General features: G+C 40.7%; 1 protein-coding gene across 1 annotated transcript in view; it reads right to left on the bottom strand.

Moving 5' to 3' along the window:
- Positions 1-1,983: 1,983 nt before the first annotated feature.
- The window catches only part of LOC311100413 (proline-rich protein 12-like), a 56,317-nt gene continuing 38,441 nt past the window's right edge, over positions 1,984-19,859 (bottom strand). The window contains exons 12-15 of the mRNA XM_084141313.1: positions 15,503-15,600; positions 6,988-7,119; positions 5,855-5,950; positions 1,984-3,507 (exon numbers count right to left, since the gene is read on the bottom strand). Of these exons, the coding sequence (XP_083997439.1) occupies positions 3,373-3,507; positions 5,855-5,950; positions 6,988-7,119; positions 15,503-15,600 (461 nt within the window). The 3' untranslated portion in view covers positions 1,984-3,372. The remainder of the gene's footprint in view (positions 3,508-5,854; positions 5,951-6,987; positions 7,120-15,502; positions 15,601-19,859) is intronic.

Raw genomic sequence — 19,859 nt, forward strand, 5'->3', positions numbered from 1 at the left:
CCTGTTAATTGAAATGCATTCCAGGTGACTACCTCATGAAGCTGGTTGAGAGAATGCCAAGAGTATGCAAAGCAGTCATCAAGGCAAAGGTTGGCTATTTGATGAATTTGTTTAACACTTTTCTGGTTACTACATGATTCCATGTGTTATTTCATGGTTTTGATGTCTACACTTTTATTCTGCAATGTAGAAAATCGTAAAAATTTAAGAAAAACCATTGAATGAGTAGGTGTGTCCAAACTTTTGACTGGTAGTATATGTAAATGTAATATTTCAGGGGCGGTTTTGGCAAATATTTATAAAAACCTGTTTTTGCTTTGTGATTATGGGGTATTGTGTGTAGATTGATGAGGGGGAAAAAGCTATTTAATCCATTTTAGAGTAAGGCTGTAATGTAACAAAATGTGGGAAAAGTCAAGGGGTCTGAATACTTTCTGAATGCACACAGACAGGAAATTAGTTGTTTGTAATAAATATGGTGGCCTTTGTTTCTGCTGAGCTGTTTGCTGCCTGCAATGCCTGCCGTCAGGAGTGGACCTGTGAATATTCAAAGAGACAGCTGTGAAATAAAATAAAGTATATTTTTCTTATTAATTCCAGAGATCAGTCTCAAACCTGCCCACGCCAATTGCTGGTCTTTCACATTGAGGTTCCTAGGTCACACCCAGTTCAAACCACATTTGAAATAATAATAAAACAAATTGGCTTGTTTATTAGAAGTGTTCTGCCTTGCAATAACAAATACCATAAAATTAAAAAACAGCAAATACTTTGGTTTATAAAAAATAAATGAAAATGCTATTTAGTCCTATAATGGTATTTACTAACAAAATAGTCTCTAAAAGTGTTGTAGGCTACCGTACCCTAGGGTTACTGACTGTTGTGGGTTAGGGTTAAAATAGGTATAACAAAAAAAATTTAAGGGCTATACCTAGGGTTAGATTTTTCTTTCCAGCAAAAAAAATAACTGTATGGGTTTATAACTCTTGCTCCTTGCCGTGGCCATCTGCGGGTACTACATACCTCTTTCGATGGGCTCATAATCTGAGGTAGCAACTGCATTAGATCCACAAATCAATGAGCTAGTCCCATCCATTTGGTTTGAACTCAGTGAGCATATGCTCAATTCAATGCCTACAAACGAACAGATTTAGACGCATATCAAATGACCCAGCAGCCATTTAGAAACAAAAATGGTCAAAAAAATTATCCTGCCAATTTAAATTGCCCACATCTTGAAAAAGAGGACAGGGACAACTTTCTGAAAAAAATCGTCAACCATGACCAGAAAGGTTGGTGCCACAGTGTTCAATAGAACTAATAGCATCTGACAGGGTGAAAAATGCCCTAAAATAATGCCTGTTTTTCGTGATTACTTCAAAACTACGGCAAGCAGCTGGGACATACGGTAATATTACGAAATTGGACTCCATGGCGGATGTAATTAATACATTTTAATCAGGAAAAAGCGTTGTTAAAAATGTAATGTGTCCAGCCTAAGAAGAATCGCGCTAGCTAGCTTAGTAGCTAGCTAACTTAAAAATAGCTTGCAAAATAACTTTACATAATCAATTTCGGTAGATAGCATCAGACTACAATGTTAGTTACCCTTGTAGCAAACTCTTAATAACAATGACTTGGACAATAGCTTCCAAAAACGAATTACAAAGAGAAAATAAAGCTTGAGACCTAGCCAGAAAAGACAGACCTTTTAATTTACAGATGGCTTCTTTGTTGGATATGCGCAATCAGGACATGCGCAAGCAGATTGCACATGTTGTGTTTCGCTTAACAGGTTGTACCAGGAAAGTCGGCGTATGTTATACCTGGCTTAAATGCCCCTCGAGCGGAAATGCTGTGTCTTCAGTTTCGTTTTCCATCTTCTACGTCACCAACAGCTCTGGGTAACTTCCCTTTTGTAATGTATCCACTAGTTGGCATCTTTACAGTATTTCATATACATTCATTGATTTCAACAACAAATTGTTCTTTGCAGTCTTTATTTGTCTTTCAAATACAGGAGAGTTATTTAATGTAGACTCAGCGATATGACGTAGATGCAGAAAGTAAACAGCATAGTTGGTCAATTTCCGCAACTACTAAGAGCATTGAAGCGCGAGGCTCAACTTCCCCGCTGTTTTGGTCCCGTGGCTACCACGCTACAACAGTCTGAAGGAACCCGTGCACATGCGCAGATACTGTGTGTGACTGTGACAGAAGTCTTGCATCTCGCTCATCTCAATATCTGCGGCGCTGCTCGCAGCAATACGTTTCGCTGAATATCTAATGTATAAACAAAGATTTGTCAAGAAATGTACAATATTTACACAGACTTTCTTAACAAGGAAAATATATTTTTCCCCCCAAAATAAGTCATAGTAATATGCAAAACATCAAACTGATAAAAATGAAATGACCATTTCCTCCTTAAATATTACTAATTTATAACCATTCCTGTAAGGGAACTTGATGTTTCTTTCTCTTTGCACCTGCATGATTCTGATTAACTAAAGCACTACAATGTCGGTTTCAAATATACTCTCCCATTCGCTCCTTTTACAGACATAGTTGATGCCACGTTTCCATCTCATCCACCCATCTTTTGTATCAGAGAAAAAAGGAAGACAGCTTGGATATGTGCGTGTATGTACAACGTTTAACCTTTGAAAAATGTTAATGAAAATGCTAAAGGCGGCATCCCAGCACTTGTGAGAGTTTGTTAAAAACCTCCTCATATAAATAATTAAAATGTGTTTATATACTATCACATAGTTCACCGGTGCCGCCGCCTACTGTCGCATAGAACGAGTGAGAATTAACACCGTTATGTTGCATCCTTTCCACAGACAAGCCCATATATATTCACATCACTCACTGCACTCCTCTAACACAATGTTTAAAAACAAATAATTTATGTAAAAACAAAACAGTAATAGATTCTCTAAAACGTTTTTTGACGCACAGGTTTTACAATGTCTGTAAGACAATCCACCGTGACTTGGTGCAATAGCTCCTCCTTCTGCCTTAGGTGTCTTTGCCTCCTGATTGGTCAGTCTCATCTCTTGACCAATCAGGAACAACCCCAGCTCCTGTGGGGTCATCATCCCTTCTCAAGGTCAAGTCATTTCTATATTTTAGTCATTGAATTACTAAGGAGAGGTCACTCTCCAAGGTCACACCTACCGACCCTCTTGTTCCTAGTGTGGCCTTTCAAGTTGTCCGTCGGACCCACACGACTCCAGGTGGGATGGGGCCTCCATTACCTCGTTTCCCCTCGTTCGCCCACCTCACCATTCCTGGGGCCTAGTTTCTGTGCCTTTTGTTATTTCGCTCTCCCTTTTCTTTCTGTCTTCCATCCCCTCTGTCTGTCTCTCAGGCCTTGGCGCTGAGCGTGAGCAGCTCGATGAAGGAGTTGAAGAGCGTGTCCAGCCAGCCCTGGTTGGCCATACACTGCTGCACCACCTCCTCCTGCCCAGGGTCCTCAGCTGCCTGCTCTATAGTGTTGGTCTGCCAGGGAAGACAACAGTAATACAATATATGAGGTCTGCCATGGAAACACAAACATAAGCACAATATACAGTGTTTTTAGACTATGGTAATATTATGTCTACTTGAAAAAGTAGAAGTACATGTCTCTAGGCTATGTTGTGTCTACCCAAGGAATATAAACACAACATATTATGTATGCTGGGAAAAACACAATATTCATATAAAAGAAATTGAGAGAACACTCATTTAGAATGCCTGATACTTTAACAGTACGTGTGTGTGTGTGTGTGTGTGTGTGTGTGTGTGTGTGTGTGTGTGTGTGTGTGTGTGTGTATATATATATATACACACACACACACACACACACACACATACATACGTGAGTGTGTAAAAGTGTTAAACTTCAAGAACATTGACAAGAGGGAGTAAGCCTACTTAAATATTGGGAGCATTTTGTTTCTGATACAGATTTTGTGTCTCCGTCCCTTACAATCAAAGCATAGTATGCCTGTAACTCAATGAACTGCTTTTGTAATGGAAAAATATTTTAGGGCCAAATTTGAATCGCGATTAACTACTGAAAAATCATGCAATTATTTATTTTAAATCGTTTGACAGCGCTAATATAAACACAATATTTAGAATTCCAAATCAACCATTGCTGGTTGGCAATTAAGTATGAATAAAATGTACTGTATGTCAGCAGGGGACAAAAAACACAATATATCTGGAGTGTTTAAGCAAGGATATGGGAATTTAAAAAAAACATTGGCTAATATTTCTGCTAGGTAAATTGAAACAATATTTCAATATCAACAAGAGAAATACACTACCAGTCAAAAGTTTAGACACACCTACTCATTCAAGGGATTTCTTCTTTTTTTTTTTTTTTTTTTTACATTGTAGAATATATTTAACATTTGAGATTCTTCAAAGAGCCACCCTTTGCCTTGATGACAGCTTTGCACACTCTTGGCATTCTCTCAACCAGCTTCACCTGGAATGCTTTTCCATCAGTCTTGAAGGAGTTCCCACATATGCTGAGCACTTCTTGACTGCTTTTCCTTCACTCTGCGGTTCGACTAATCCCCAAACCATCTCAATTGGGATTAGTTGAGGTCGGGGGATTGTTGAGGCCAGGTCATCTGATGCAGCACTCCATCACTCTCCTTCTTGGTAAAATAGCCCTTACACAGTCTGGAGGTGTGTTGGGTCATTGTCCTGTTGAAAAACAAATGATAGTCCCACTAAGCCCAAACCAGATGGGATGGCGTATCGCTGTAGAATGCTGTGGTAGCCATGTTGGTTAAGTGTGCCTTGAATTCTAAATACATCACAGACAGTGTCACCAGCAAAGCACCCCCACAACATAACACCTCCTCCTCCTCCATGCTTTACGGTGGGAAATACACATGCGGAGATCATACGTTCACCCACATCGCCTCTCACAAAGACACAGCGGTTGGAACCAAAAATCTCCAATTTGGACTCCAGACCAAAGGACAAATTTCCACCGGTCTAATGTCCATTGCTCGTGTTTCTTGGCCCAAGCAGGTCTCCTCTTCTTATTGGTGTCCTTTAGTAGTGGTTTCTTTGCAGCAATTCGACCATGAAGGCCTGATTCACACAGTCCCCTCTGAACAGTTGATGTTGAGATATGTCTGTTACTTGAACTCTGTTAAGCATTTATTTGGGCTGCAATTTCTGAGGCTGGTAACTCTAATGAACTTATCCTCTGCAGCAGAGGTAACTCTGGGTCTTCCATTTCTGAGAGCCAGTTTCATCATAGCGCTTGATGGTTTTTGCGACAGCACTTGAAGAAACTTTCAAAGTTCTTGAAATTTTCCGGATTGACTGACCTTCATGTCTTAAAGTAATGATGGACTGTGATTTCTCTTTGCTTATTTGAGCTGTTCTTGCCATTATATGTACTTGGTCTTTTACCAAATAGGGCTATCTTCTGTATACCCCCCTACCTTGTCACAACACAACTGATTGGCTCAAACACATTAAGAAAGAAATTCCACAAATTAACTTTTAATAAGGCACACTTGTTAATTGAAATGCATTCCAGGTGACTACCTCATGAAGCTGGTTGAGAGAATGCCAAGAGTGTGCAAAGCTGTCAAAGGCAAAGGGTGGCTATATCTCAAATATATTTTGATTTGTTTAACACTTTTTTGGTTACTACATGATATGTGTTATTTCATAGTTTTGATGTCTTCACTGTTATTCTACAATGTAGAAAATAGTAAAAGAATAATGAAAAACCATTGAATGAGTAGGTGAGTCCAAACTTTTGACTGGTCCTGTATATATTAAATAGGTGTTACAATAATATTAAATACAGGGCGGATGTCCTTACCTCTTTCTTGCAGTGTAAGAAAGTATGATATTTATAATGATGCAGTGAATGATAGAGGCTGTAGATCCGACAGGATTCTGTTGACAGTTTAAGGTCCTGTGGGAAGACAGAGGTTAAACTAATAGATTAAAATCAATATATGGAGAGAAACATTGAATCAAGGTTCAACAGCGCAACATGGGAATACACATGACACACACACACAGGCAAATACCTACAAACACACACTATCAACTTATGGAAGAGATGGCCAACCCAACCTAGCAGCTGTTGAACTGATTGTTGGTAATGCCTTTAACACAAACACACACACACACTGCAAATACCCACACAAACACAATGCAAATACACCCCCCCTCCCAAACACACACACATTTGAAATACTTTATTTGAATCAACAAATTACATTACGTTACAGTCGAGAAGGATTAGAACAATTCAACGGACACAGATAGTGCCTTCAGAAAGTATCCACACCCTTTAACTTATTCCACATGTTGTTGTGTTACAGCCTGAATTCAAAATGAAATAAACATTTTTTAGTACGATACAGCTATTGATTGCCAACAGATAGACCTAGTGCACGGTTCTGACGGTCTGCCTGGTGGCCGACCCGACTATATCGTGCCCCTCCCCTTTCTCTGTCCCTCGCTATGAAAGATGCAAGTGTTTATGTTCTCAGAAGTATGGCATCTAAATCAGTCTGCTCCGTTCAAAAAAACTGAATCTTACACTCGGAAATGGGAGCCGACATAGGAAGTCGACGTGCAAGGAGCCGAGGAATCAATAATTTGGGAGACGATTCCACCACTACGACATCGTCTTGAAGAGTTGGGAAAATGGCTGAGAAAGGCAAGCGACAGCAGCAAAGTCCTGTGTGGCAATAGTTTTATGAATTTCTATCGTTTTAACGGAAAACCGATCAAAGAAATTGCAGTTTGGTAACCAAGGCTGTTCAGGCATGACATGATGGGGTGGTATTTCAGCAACTTGGCAGCAAAGGTCTGCTCCATGTAGGAGTAAAAAGAGCAACCCACTTCAAAAATGAGCCTTCCGGCCTCCCTCCACAACATCATCTGCCATATTTGGTATACAATGAAACACATCAGAACTACCTACAAACACACACACACCTGTGGTTTGGGTAGGCTCTTCTTGACTCTGTTGAGGGTCTTGCGGTTGTAGCCCTCCCCACTGAGCCGCATCCTCACAGCTCCTGAGTCCAGGGGGTCCGCCGCCATCTGAGGGTACGTGTGCAGTGCCTCCTAAAACGGGTGGAGAGAGAGAAAATGGAAGGAAAGATGTCAAGAAAAATAGAATTTAATAAGGTAGACCTTGAACATTGAAAGGCTAGAACTTCTAGGTGCCCAATCCTTGTATCATGTCTTTGAGATAAAATATTAAATTCTACAAAACATCAATGCCAAATTGATGAGAACACTGACAAACAAATACATACAACAGATGGACAGAGCGAGAGACATATTCATAGATACATTTACCTATATATACATTACCAGTCAAAAGTTTGGACACACCTACTCATTCAAGGATTCTTCTTTATTTTTTACTATTTTCTACATTGTAGAATAATAGCGAAGACATCACAACTATGAAATAACACATATGGAATCATGTAATAACCAAAAAGGTGTTAAACAAATCAAAATATATTTTATATTTGAGATTCTTCAAATAGCCACCCTATGCCTTGATGACAGCTTTGCCCACTCTTGGCATTCTCTCAACCAGCTTCATGAGGTAGTCACCTGGAATGCATTTCAATTAACAGGTGTGCCTTCTTAAAAGTGAATTTGTGGAATTTATTTCCTTCTTAATGTGTTTGAGCCAAATCAGTTGTGTTGTGACAAGATAGGGGGGGCTATATAGAAGAGAGCCCTATTTGGTAAAAGACCAAGTCCATATTATGGCAAGAACAGCTCAAATAAGCAAAGAGAAATGACAGTCCATCATTACTTTAAGACATGAAGGTCAGTCAATCCGGAAAATTTCAAGAACTTTGAAAGTTTCTTCAAGTGCAGTCGCAAAAACCATCAAGCGCTACGATGAAACTGGCTCTCAGAAATGGAAGACCCAGAGTTACCTCTGCTGCAGAGGATAAGTTCATTAGAGTTACCAGCCTCAGAAATTGCAGCCCAAAAAAATGCTTCACAGAGTTCAAGTAACAGACACATCTCAACATCAACTGTTCAGAGGGGACTGTGTGAATCAGGCCTTCATGGTTGAATTGCTGCAAAGAAACCACTACTAAAGGACACAAATAATAAGAAGAGACCTGCTTGGGCCAAGAAACACGAGCAATGGACATTAGACCGGTGAAAATGTGTCCTTTGGTCTAGAGTCCAAATTGAAGATTTTTGCAGCATTCTGCAGCGATACGCCAACCCATCTGGTTTGGGCTTAGTGGGACTATCATTTGTTTTTCAACAGGACAATGACCCAACACACCTCCAGGCTGTGTAAGGGCTATTTTATCAAGAAGGAGAGTGATGGAGTGCTGCATCATATGACCTGGCCTCCACAATCCCCCGACCTCAACCCAATTGAGATGGTTTGGGATGAGTCGGACCGCAGAGTGAAGGAAAAGCAGCCAACAAGAGCTCAGCATATGTGGGAACTCCTTCAAGACTGTTGGAAAAGCATTCCAGGTGAAGCTGGTTGAGAGAATGCCAAGAGTGTGCAAAGCTGTCATCAAGGCAAAGGGTGACTATTTGAAGAATATCAAATACAAAATATATTTTAATTTGTTGAACACTTTATTGGTTATAACATGATTCCATAAGTGTTATTTCATAGTTTTGATGTCTTCACTATTATTCTAAACATTTGGAAAATAGTAAAAAGAAAAGAAAAACCCTTGAATGAGTAGGTGTTCTAAAACGTAATAAATCAATTATATATACACACATACACACACAGAGTGCATTAGGAGAGTATTCAGACCCCTTGACTTTCTCCACATTTTGTTATGTTACAACCTTATTCTAAAATGGATTGAATTAAAAAAAAATGTCAATCTACACACAATACCCCATAATGACAAAGCAAAAACAGGTTCAGAAATCTTTGCACATTTATTAAAAATAAAAAACAGAAATACCTTATTTAAATAAGTATTCAGACCCTTTGCTATGAGACTCGAAATTGAGCTCAGGTGCATCCTGTTTCCATTGATCATCCATCAGATGTTTCTACAACTTGATTGGAGTCCACCTGTGGTAAATTCAATTGATTGGATATGATTTGGAAAGGCACACACCTGTCTATATAAGGTCCCACAGTTGACCGTGCATTTCAGAGCAGAAACCATGCCATGAGGTCGAAGGAACTGTCCGTAGAGCGCCGAGACAGGATTGTGTGGAGGCACAGATCTGGGGAAGGGTACCAAAAAATTTCTGCAGCATCTAAGGTCCCCAAGAACACAGTGGCCTCCATCATTCTTAAATGGAAGAAGTTTGGAACCACCAATTCTCTTCCTAGAGCTGTCAGCAGAGAAGGGCCTTGGCCAGGGAGGTGACCAAGAACCCGATGGTCACTCTTACAGAGCTCCAGCAGGTAGCTTAGTGGGTAAGAGCGTTGTGCCAGTAACCGAAAGGTCGCTGGTTCTAATCCCCGAGCCGACTAGGTGAAAAATCTGTCGATGTGCCCTTAAGCAAGGCACTTAACCCTAATTGCTCCTGTAAGTCGCTCTGGATAAGAGCGTCTGCTAAATGACTAAAATGTCAATGTAAATGTAATGGGAGAACCGTCCAGAAGGACAACCATCTCTGCAGCACTCCACCAAATCAAGCCTTTATGGAAGAGTAGCCAGATGAAAGACACTCCTCAGTAAAAGGCACATGACAGCTTGGGCTGTTGCGGTGACCATATTACCGCCACACCGGCGGTCACGAGTCATAAAGGTAGTCAAATTCCACATAACCATGTATCATGGTAATTAGGCTTCTCCAAGCTCTGATGCTGCTGATGGTCATTAGTAGCCTACCAAGCTTACCAACTGCCTGGTACTCAGCACTCTATTGTCCCTCTAAGCACTCTGACATCAATGCAAATGTAATCGAAAATCAAATACTTCATGAGAGCCCATGAGCTCGTGTTGCACAACATTTCTATAGGCTATGCAATTGCGAGATAAAACAGAGTGATGACCTCTATTAAAAAGAGGATCCCATCAGCTTTCTTTAGGCTAGGCCTACTATATTTATTTCTCAACTTCACTAATATTAAGCAAATATTAAGCACATCTATCTTTACAACAGGAGAATAGGCCACCTGGCTGGCATGAAAATGAACCACAGGAAAAGCATCCTCCATTCACTATTTAAGTGCAGAGATGACGTATTTTTTCCCCAGCCCGTTTCGAGACAGGTGCATGACAATGGTCCATTCTAAATCAAAACGAATTTCACACATACAGTTGAAGTCAGAAGTTTACATACACCTTAGCCAAATACATTTAATCCTAGTAAAAAATCAGTCTTAGGTCAGTTAGGATCACCACTTTATTTTAAGAATGTGAAATGTCAGAATAATAGTAGAGAGAATTATTTATTTCAGCTTTTATTTATTTCATCACATTCCCAGTGGGTCAGAAGTTTACATACACTCAATTAGTATTTGGTAGCATTGCCTTTAAAATTAATTAATTTGGGTCAAACGTTTTGGGGAGCCTTCCACAAGCTTCCCACAATAAGTTGGGTGAATTCTGGCCCATTCCTCCTGACAGAGCTGGTGTAACTGAATCAGGTTTGTAGGCCTCCTTGCTCGCACACGCTTTTTCAGTTTTGCCCACAAATGTTCTATAGGATTGAGGTTAGGGGTTTGTCATGGCCCCTCCAATACCTTGACTTTGTTGTCCTTAAGCCATTTTGCCACAACTTTGGAAGTATCTTGGGGTCATTGTCCATTTGGAAGACCCATTTGCGACCAAGCTTTAACTTCCTGACTGATGTCTTGAGATGTTGCTTCAATATATCCACATCATTTTCCTTCCTAATAATGCCATCTATTTTGTGAAGTGCATGTGCAGTTGCAAACCGTAGTCTGGCTTTGATATGGTGGTTTTGGAGCAGTGGCTTCTTCCTTGCTGAGCTGCCTTTCAGGTTATGTCGATATAGGACTCGTTTTACTGTGGATATACAGTGGGGAGAACAAGTATTTGATACACTGCCGATTTTGCAGGTTTTCCTACTTACAAAGCATGTAGAGGTCTGTAATTTTTATCATAGGTACACTTCAACTGTGAGAGACGGAATCTAAAACAAAAATCCAGAAAATCACATTGTATGATTTTTAAGTAATTAATTTGCATTTTATTGCATGACATAAGTATTTGATCACCTACCAGCCAGTAAGAATTCCGGCTGGTGGTTGAAAAACGAGTTTTAATGACTCCAACCTAAGTGTATGTAAACTTCCGACTTCAACTGTATATTATTTAATATATGTAAAGACAAGATTAAATCAAGAATAGTCTGATGGGTGACAATATTAGCCTATCACTTGTGAATTATATATTTTCACTTGTGAATGATGCCCAGTTTAAGGTAAGAAACAATGCCTTTTTTTTGGTGAGTTTTTCGAATCATAGTCACACACCTCATGTAGCCTCACCCATAGCCCTATATGTTCTGATAAGGTTTGTATCTCAACTAAAGTGGCCAAATAACTTCTTAAAATTAAGCACATTAATCCACTTTACAACGGGTGTAGAGCCTAACTGGCATCCATACTGTATGCATCGCGTGAGTTTCAAGTTTGGGGAAGATAATGTTCACCATAGAAATGCACCTTTATAATAAAAGCATTACATGCATAATCGCATTTGTGGTCACTTTTGATAATGGTGTTTTCCCGCTAATGGAACATTCACACTTATAGCCTACTGCAGTGTGCACATTGCTGCGCTTATATTGTGAAGAAATAGCCTAATAGTTTATCAACATTTTAAGCTAAATGTTCTGATATGTTGCGTCAGCCTCATTGCATAAAAAAAGTTAATGCTAGTCGTTGTTTTAATTTGGTATCTATCGCATCCCACAATTGTCCCAGACCATCTTTGGAATATCTATTTTTCGCACAGAATGTCAACTTTTGTACGACGGGGGATAGTAGATTGATTCGTTAGGCCTACTCATCTTGTTGGCTGACAAAAAGTAAATGTGGACAGTTCTTCCAATATCTTCAATATGCACCTCAGAATTGGATAAGGACGAGCACAATTGCGTTGCCAATGTGTCGGTCTTCACTTGTAGCCTGTGAGAAAGACCTGATCATGTGATGGAGAGCCGTGTGAGTTAGATGAGAGGTGCTTCGGAGCAGGCAGCACTCAGGGAGAAGGGCTGCAAAAGGAATGGATTTTTTTAGGGTGCATTACAGCCACACAAAGGGGACGCTACCGGGAAATTCGAGGCATTATCAAGTGCTTCTCAAATTGTGAATGAGAGACTGACGAAGTATGTACAGCCTCTGCAAAAAAAACTATGCCGAGCTCATGCCTTTCAAGCGACTTTTTCAAATCAGAGTCGCATCATGCAGCCTTACATGTATTAAAAATCAAAACATATAGCCCAACGTTTGTAGAACAACTAAAGTTACATTAATAACTCTAAATTAAGCATATAGGAGTACCTATTTCTTTGTTAACCGCTCACCACAGAATAGAATGTGCACACTCTCACAAATCGTTTGGAGAAAATATACTTTATTCAGCTTTGTTCAATTGTATTCTTCATACTATAAAATAATGCCACGGAATTGTAAGCAAATCTTGTCTGATAAATGAACTAGTGTAGCCCACAGCCATTTGGCATAGCCAGATCAGGACAATGCAGAGTACGCTATTCTGTTCTTCTGAAATAGACTGCATTTTCCTCATAATCATGTTTCTTTAGACCTGTCTAAAATAAATAATGGATTTATTGTGAAGGTGTAGGCTATATTACATGGATTTATTAGACATTTTAAAATGTAGATGTTCCAAAAGGTCTGCATCAGTGGCTTGTAGGCTGTGAGACCAACAGTTATTTGCTTGACAATCACCGGCTGACGAAATATCGTGACCGCCACAGACCTAGTTGCGCGCGTGGAGTTTGCCAAAAGGCACCTAAAGGACTCTCAGACCATGAGAAACAAGATTGAACTCTTTGGCCTGAATGCCAAGCATTACATCTGGAGGAAACCTGGCACCATCCCTACGGTGAAGCATGGTGGTGGCAGCATTATGCTGTGAGGATGTTTTTCAGCAGCAGAGACTGGGAGACTAGTCAGGATCGAGGGAAAGATTAACGGAACCTGCTCCAGATTGCTCAGGACCTCAGACTGGGGCGAAGGTTCACCTTCCGACAGCACAACAACCCTAAGCACAAAGCCAAGACAACGCAAAAGTGGCTTCGGGACAAGTCTCTGAATGTCTTTGAGTGGCCCAGCCAGAGCCCGGACTTGAACCCGATCGAACATCTCTGGAGAAACCTGAAAATAGCTGTGCAGCAATGCTCCCCATCCAACCTTACAGAGCTTGAGAGGATCTGCAGAGAAGAATGACAGAATCTCCCCAAATACAGGTGTGCCAAGCTTGTAGCGTCATACCCAAGAAGACTCAAGGCTGTAATCGCTGCCAAAGGTGCTTCAACAAAGTACTGAGTAAAGGGTCTGAATAATTATGTAAATGTTATGTTTATTTTTAATAATTTAGCAAAAAATTATAAAACTTGTTTTTGCTTTGTCATTATGGGGTATTGTGTGTAGATTGATGAGGGGAAAAAAACAATTTAATCAATTTTAGAATAAGGCTATAACGTAACAAAATGTGGAAAAAGTCAAGGGGTCTGAATATTTTCAGAAGGCACTGTATATATTTACATTGAAAAAAAATATTTACACAACATGTAATGTGCTGGTCCCATGTTTCATGAGCTGAAATAGAAGATCAAAGAAATGTTCCATATGCACAAATTTGTTTACATCCCTGTTAGTGAGCATTTCTCCTTTGCCAAGACAATCCATCCACCTGACAGGTGTGGCATATCAAGAAGCTGATTAAACAGCATGATCATTACACAGGTGCACCTTGTGCTGGGGACAATAAAAAGGCCACTAAAACATGCAGTTGTGTCACACAACACAATTCCACACGTCTCAAGTTTTGAGGGAGCGTGCAATTGGCATGCTGACTGCAAGAATGTCCCCCAGAGAATTTAGCAGTACGTCCAAACGGCCTCACAACCGACGGGCCACGTGTCTGGCATCATGTGGGCGAACGGTTTGCTGATGTCAACGTTGTGAACAGAGTGCCCTATGGTGGCGGTGGAGTTATGGTATGGGCAGGCATAAGCTACGGACAACGAACACAATTGCATTTTATCGATGGCAATTTGAATGAACAGAAATACCGTGAGGACATCCAGAGGCCCATTGTGAGGTCCATTTATTTAAAGGTACACTACCGTTCAAAAGTTTGGGGTCACTTAGAAATGTCCTTGTTTTCGAAAGAAAAGCTTTTTTTTTGTCCATTAAAATAACATCAAATTGATCAGAAATACAGTGTAGACATTGTTAATGTTTTAATGGCTATTGTAGCTGGAAACGGCTGATTTTTTATGGAATATCTACATAGGCGTACAGAGGCCCATTATCAGCAACCATCAGTCCTGTGTTCCAATGGCACGTTCTGTTTGCTAATCCAAGTTTATCATTTTAAAAGGCTAATTGATCATTAGAAACCCTTTTGCAATTATGTTAGCACAGCTGAAAACTGTGTGCTGATTAAAGAAGCAATAAAACTGGCCTTCTTGAGACTAGTTGAGTATCTGGAGAATCAGCAATTGTGGGTTCGATTACAGGATCAAAATGGCCAGAAACAAAGAACTTTCTTCTGAAACTTGTCAGTCTATTCTTGTTCTGAGAAATTAAGGCTATTCAATGCGAGAAATTGCCAAGAAACTGAAGATCTCGTACAAGGCTGTGTACTACTCCATCACAGAACAGTGCAAACTGGCTCTAACCAGAATAGAAAGAGAAGTGGGAGGCCCCGGTGCACAACTGGGCAAGAGGACAAATACATTAGTGTGTCTAGTTTGAGAAGCAGACGCCTCACAGGTCCTCAACTGGCAGCTTCATTAAATAGTACCCACAAAACACCAGTCTCAACGTCAACAGTGAAGAGGTGACTCCGAGATGCTGACCTTCTAGGCAGACTTGAAAAGAAAAAGCCATATCTCAGACTCCCCATCTTAATCTTTTATTTTTATTGGCCAGTCTGAGATATGGCTTTAAAAAAAAAGCTGTTTCCAGCTACAATAGCCATTTACAACATTAACTATGTCTACACTGTATTTCTGATCAATTTGATGTTATTTTAATGGACAAAAAAAATTGCTTTTCTTTCGAAATCAAGGAAATTTGTAAGTGACACCAAACTTTTGAACGGTAGTATATGTGTGACAAACAGATGTATATCTGTATTCCCAGTCATGTAAAACCCATAGATTAGGGCCTAATATTTATATTTTTAAATTACTGATTTTCTTATATGAACTGTAACTCAGTAAAATCTTTGAAATTGTTGCATGTTGCTTTTATATTTTTGTTCAGAATATATACATTGAGAGTATATTCAGAGCAGGTTACCTGGTGCTGAGTACTCATGTTGACTCTCCTTATCAGTCTCCTCTTCTGTTCCACGATGATGCCGTCAATCTTCCTCATCCCAGGGAGGTACAGCTCATCTGAGGGAACCAAATGGAGATGGAGAGGAAAGCCTGATTAAACGGATATGTTTCACACCACTGTCAATCATTCCAAACCTGAGGGAGGCTAACCAGGGGCATATTCAGTTGATTAAATGTTTTGCTACATGCGCAACTGTTTGTACTGAACAACACGCTTTCCCACAACGCTGTGCACTGTTCTTCAACATTCCACTAGGTATGTTTGCTCCAGTTTGGTGTGTGTGGTGGGGTGTGGCCTGATCAATATGGGTGTGACCATGTGAAATCTCAAAACCAAACACAATCACCCTCTCAGCCACCATAATCACAACATTCAACTGGTCATTCAAAACAGCACTGTTTCCATTCAAATGAACGCTGTGCCCTGCTTTCCCTTACCAAACTATTTACTGACATATTACAGCTGACATGACAACACTAGTTGCTTCTAAGAAATGAGCACAAAGCAAACAAGGGGAAAAGTCAAACTATACCGCCGATGTCAAATGCAGACCTAACACTAACTGTACCTGATTTCACACTGTATGGCCGACGCAAATCGCACTGTGCTGACTCAGATACTTTCTTCTCACCTTGTCCTTTCTAGCATGGTTCCAGCAGCTATGGTGAACGCGTAACCAGGCCAGCCCAGTTCAGCTCGGCATGGCTCGGTTTAGCCCTATAGTGTGAATCAGGCTACAGTGTCCCTTTCTATCAACTCATAATCAGAATGATTTGCGAGCCAAATCCTCAACTTTGGATACGCATGAGCCAAGGGGCATAGGAAAGTTAGGATTTGTCCCAAAGGGTGGCGGGTAAGTTAGGATTCGTCCCAAACGGGGGCAGAAAGTCTAACTTTAATTCCCTGGATGCCACTGGGATGTATTCAGTGAGGTGAAACATTCAGAATGTTTTCAGTTAAATGTTACGAATAGATCAGACATGATTCCCAATTCTAACATGATAAATCATCATATCTCTTCTACACAATACATGTCTATCTGAACATTCTGTAACTTTACGCGCTCCTGAAGAGGGCAAGACAACACCTTTTTCCCCCTCAGGAGACTGAAAAAATGTGGCATTGGTCCCCAGATCCTCAAAAAGTTCTACAGCTGCACCATCGAGAGCATCCTGACCGGTTGCATCACCGCCTGTTATGGCAACTGCTCGGCATCCGACTACAGAGGGTAGTGCGTACAGCCCAGTACATCACTGGGACCAAGATTCCTGCCATCCAGAACCTATATACTAGGCGGTGTCAGAGGAAGGCCCAAAAAATTGTCATAGACGCCAGTCACCCAAGTCAAAGACTGTTCTCTCTGCAACCGCACGGCAAGCGGTACCGGAACGCCAAGTCTAGGTCCAAATGGATTCTCAACAGCTTCTACACCCAAGCCATAAGACTGCTGAACAATTAATCGAATTGCGATATAGATCAAAACACGAGTGAACTGTTGGAATCATAGAAGTAGAATGACATTTAAGAAGCAAAGTGGAAAGCAGCATTGTTCTTGTTGTTTGGAACAATCGGTTAACTGCATTTCACCTAACAGAACAGCATGCAAACAGCGCAGTTCCTTCTCAGTGGTGAGAAGGAACTGCGCTGCTTGAGTGACAGGGGGCAAGGCTTTGTATGTGTGGGAAGCAGCTGCAACAGGAGACCGGGAACGAGACGACAGAGTAAACTATAAAAATGGACGTTACACGCGGCTGATTGGAGTTTTCAAAATATTGCGATATGGAGATTTTTTGTAGAGCTGTGCGATACTGACAAAAATCCATGTCACGATAAAATAACCTATTTTTTGCAATACCGATAAATTATATTTTTGGAAGGCGCAGTTACTCTCCTTTAGCGCCTTTTTTACATCATGTCAAAGACATTTCCATAATATATTAGCCTAAGTCATTTGGTTACCAGGTGATCCAGCAAAAGGCTGCAAAGGAAAATAAAGCATGATAAACATTTTCCCAACTCAACTTTATTCTGAAAAGTTACCAAGTGTAACTCACATTAAACTGAGATCTGGACAATTGACAAGGGCAAAGTGCCCTGAGCGCTTATGTCAAAATCATTCAGGGTAACCTTGCCCTCCATTGTAAACAAAAAATATTTCCCAAACCCCTGATTGCAATCTCAACTCTGTTCTTTATTTTCAACTATTTGAAATGAGAAGCTAAATAACAAAAATATAAGTATATTGAATAATAGGCTGAATATTATCTTAAATAATAAATATCAGCAACAAAAAGCGCTGTTCAGTTTCTCTTAAATAATATCAGCAACAAAAAAGTACTGTTCAGATTCTGATCTCTTAAATAATAAATCAGCAACAAAATGCGCTGTTCAGTTTCTATTCTTTAAAAAAAATATAAATGCAACATGTAAAGCGTTGGTCCCATGTTTCATTAGCTGACATAAAATAATGCAGATATTTTCCATATGCACAAAAAAATCTAGAATTTTGAGCACAAATCTGTTTACATCCCTGTTAGTGAGCATTTGTCCTTTGCCAAGATAATCCATCCACCTGACAAATGTGGCATATCAGGAAGCTGCTTAAACGGCATGATCATTACACAGGTGCACCTTGTGCAAGGAACAATAAAAGGCCACTCTAAAATGTGCAGTTTTGTCACACAACACAATGCCACAGATGTCTCAAGTTGAGGGAGCGTGCAATTGGCATGCTGACTGCAGGAATGTCCACCAGAGCCGTTGCCAGATAATTAAATGTTAATTTCTCTACCATAAGCCGCCTCCAACTTTGTTTTAGAGAACTTGGCAGTCCGTCCAACCGGCCTCAAAACCACAGACCACGTGTAACCACGCCAGCCCAAGACCTCCACATATGGCATCTTCACTTGCAATATAGTCTGAGACCAGCCACCCGGACAGCTGATGAAACTGTGGGATTGCACAACCGAATAATTTCTGCACAAACTGTCAGAAACCGTCTTAGGGAAGCTCATCTGCTTGCTCATCATCCTCACCAGGGTCTTGACATGACTGCAGTTCGGCGTCGTAACTGACTTCAGTGGGCAAATGCTCACTTTCAATGGATGTTCACTTCCGTTTTGAGCGCGTCACTTGTCTCTGTGCTTCTGTGCTGTTTGTGGCTTGGCTATCTGCCAAACTTCACGGTTTTTACTTTTTTTAAACTGTTTAATCAATCTTCATTTAACACATTTTACCAACGTCTTAGTTATTTTTTTAACTACTTTTTTAATTCAACTTTTTCACCCCGGACGCTTTATATGGACATGGTCCTACAGGACCTCCACCAGCAGAAGGTACGTAGTAACATTAACACTATGCCATCTAATTGCAGTCGCTGTACTCATAATACACAGGAAAACTATCACCTTATGGTGAAGATAGTCATGTTGCAAGCTTCAGATGCAATCGTTAGGCAAGGGCAATTTAAATGTAGGAAAGGATGAAACAGCACCTGTGCCACCAGTAAGTACAGATAGTAGTATAAATCCCCCTGCACAGTCCCCGCAGCCGGACAATTTTCTCAAGTCTTCTGGAAAGAAATGCTGTCGGCATGCTCAACCAGTGTCACTCATTCAGCTGACAGAAACTTTAAACCGGTTCTCCCCATTAAGAAACGAGTCAGAGGCCGAGCCTTCTCAGGTCTCTCCTCCACCTGTTACGGGATCTGAGCCACCGAAGCCTCCCACCATTAGCTCGGACAAATTGAAAACCCTAGTCATTGGCAACTCAATTACATGCAATATTAGACTTTAAAATAATCATCCAGCGATCATACACTCTTTACCAGGGGGCAGGGCTACCGACGTAAAGGCTAATCTGAAGATGGTGCTGGCTAAGACAAAAACTGGCGAGTGTAGAGAGTATAGGGATATTGTTATCCACGTCGGCACCAACGATGTTAGGATGAAACAGTCAGAGCTCACCAAGAGCAACATAGCTTCAGTGTGTAAATTAGCTAGAAAGATGTGTCGGCATCGAGTAATTGTCCCTGGCCCCGTCCCAGTTAGGGCGAGTGTTGAGCTCTACAGCAGAGTCTCACAACTCAATCGCTGGTTGAAAACAGTTTTCTGCCCCTCCCAAAATAATTTGTAGATAATTGGTCCCCTTTCTGGGACTTACCCACAAACAGGACCAAGCCTGGCCTGCTGAGGAGTGACGGACTCCATCCTAGCTGGAGGGGTGCTCTCATCTTATATACCAACATAGACAGGGCTCCAACTCCTCTAATTCCACAATGAGGCAGGCCAGGCAGCAGGCTGTTAGCCAGCCTGCC

Source organism: Coregonus lavaretus (genome assembly GCF_964263955.1).
Source record: "Coregonus lavaretus genome assembly, chromosome: 25".
Classification (NCBI taxonomy): Eukaryota; Metazoa; Chordata; class Actinopteri; order Salmoniformes; family Salmonidae; genus Coregonus; species Coregonus lavaretus.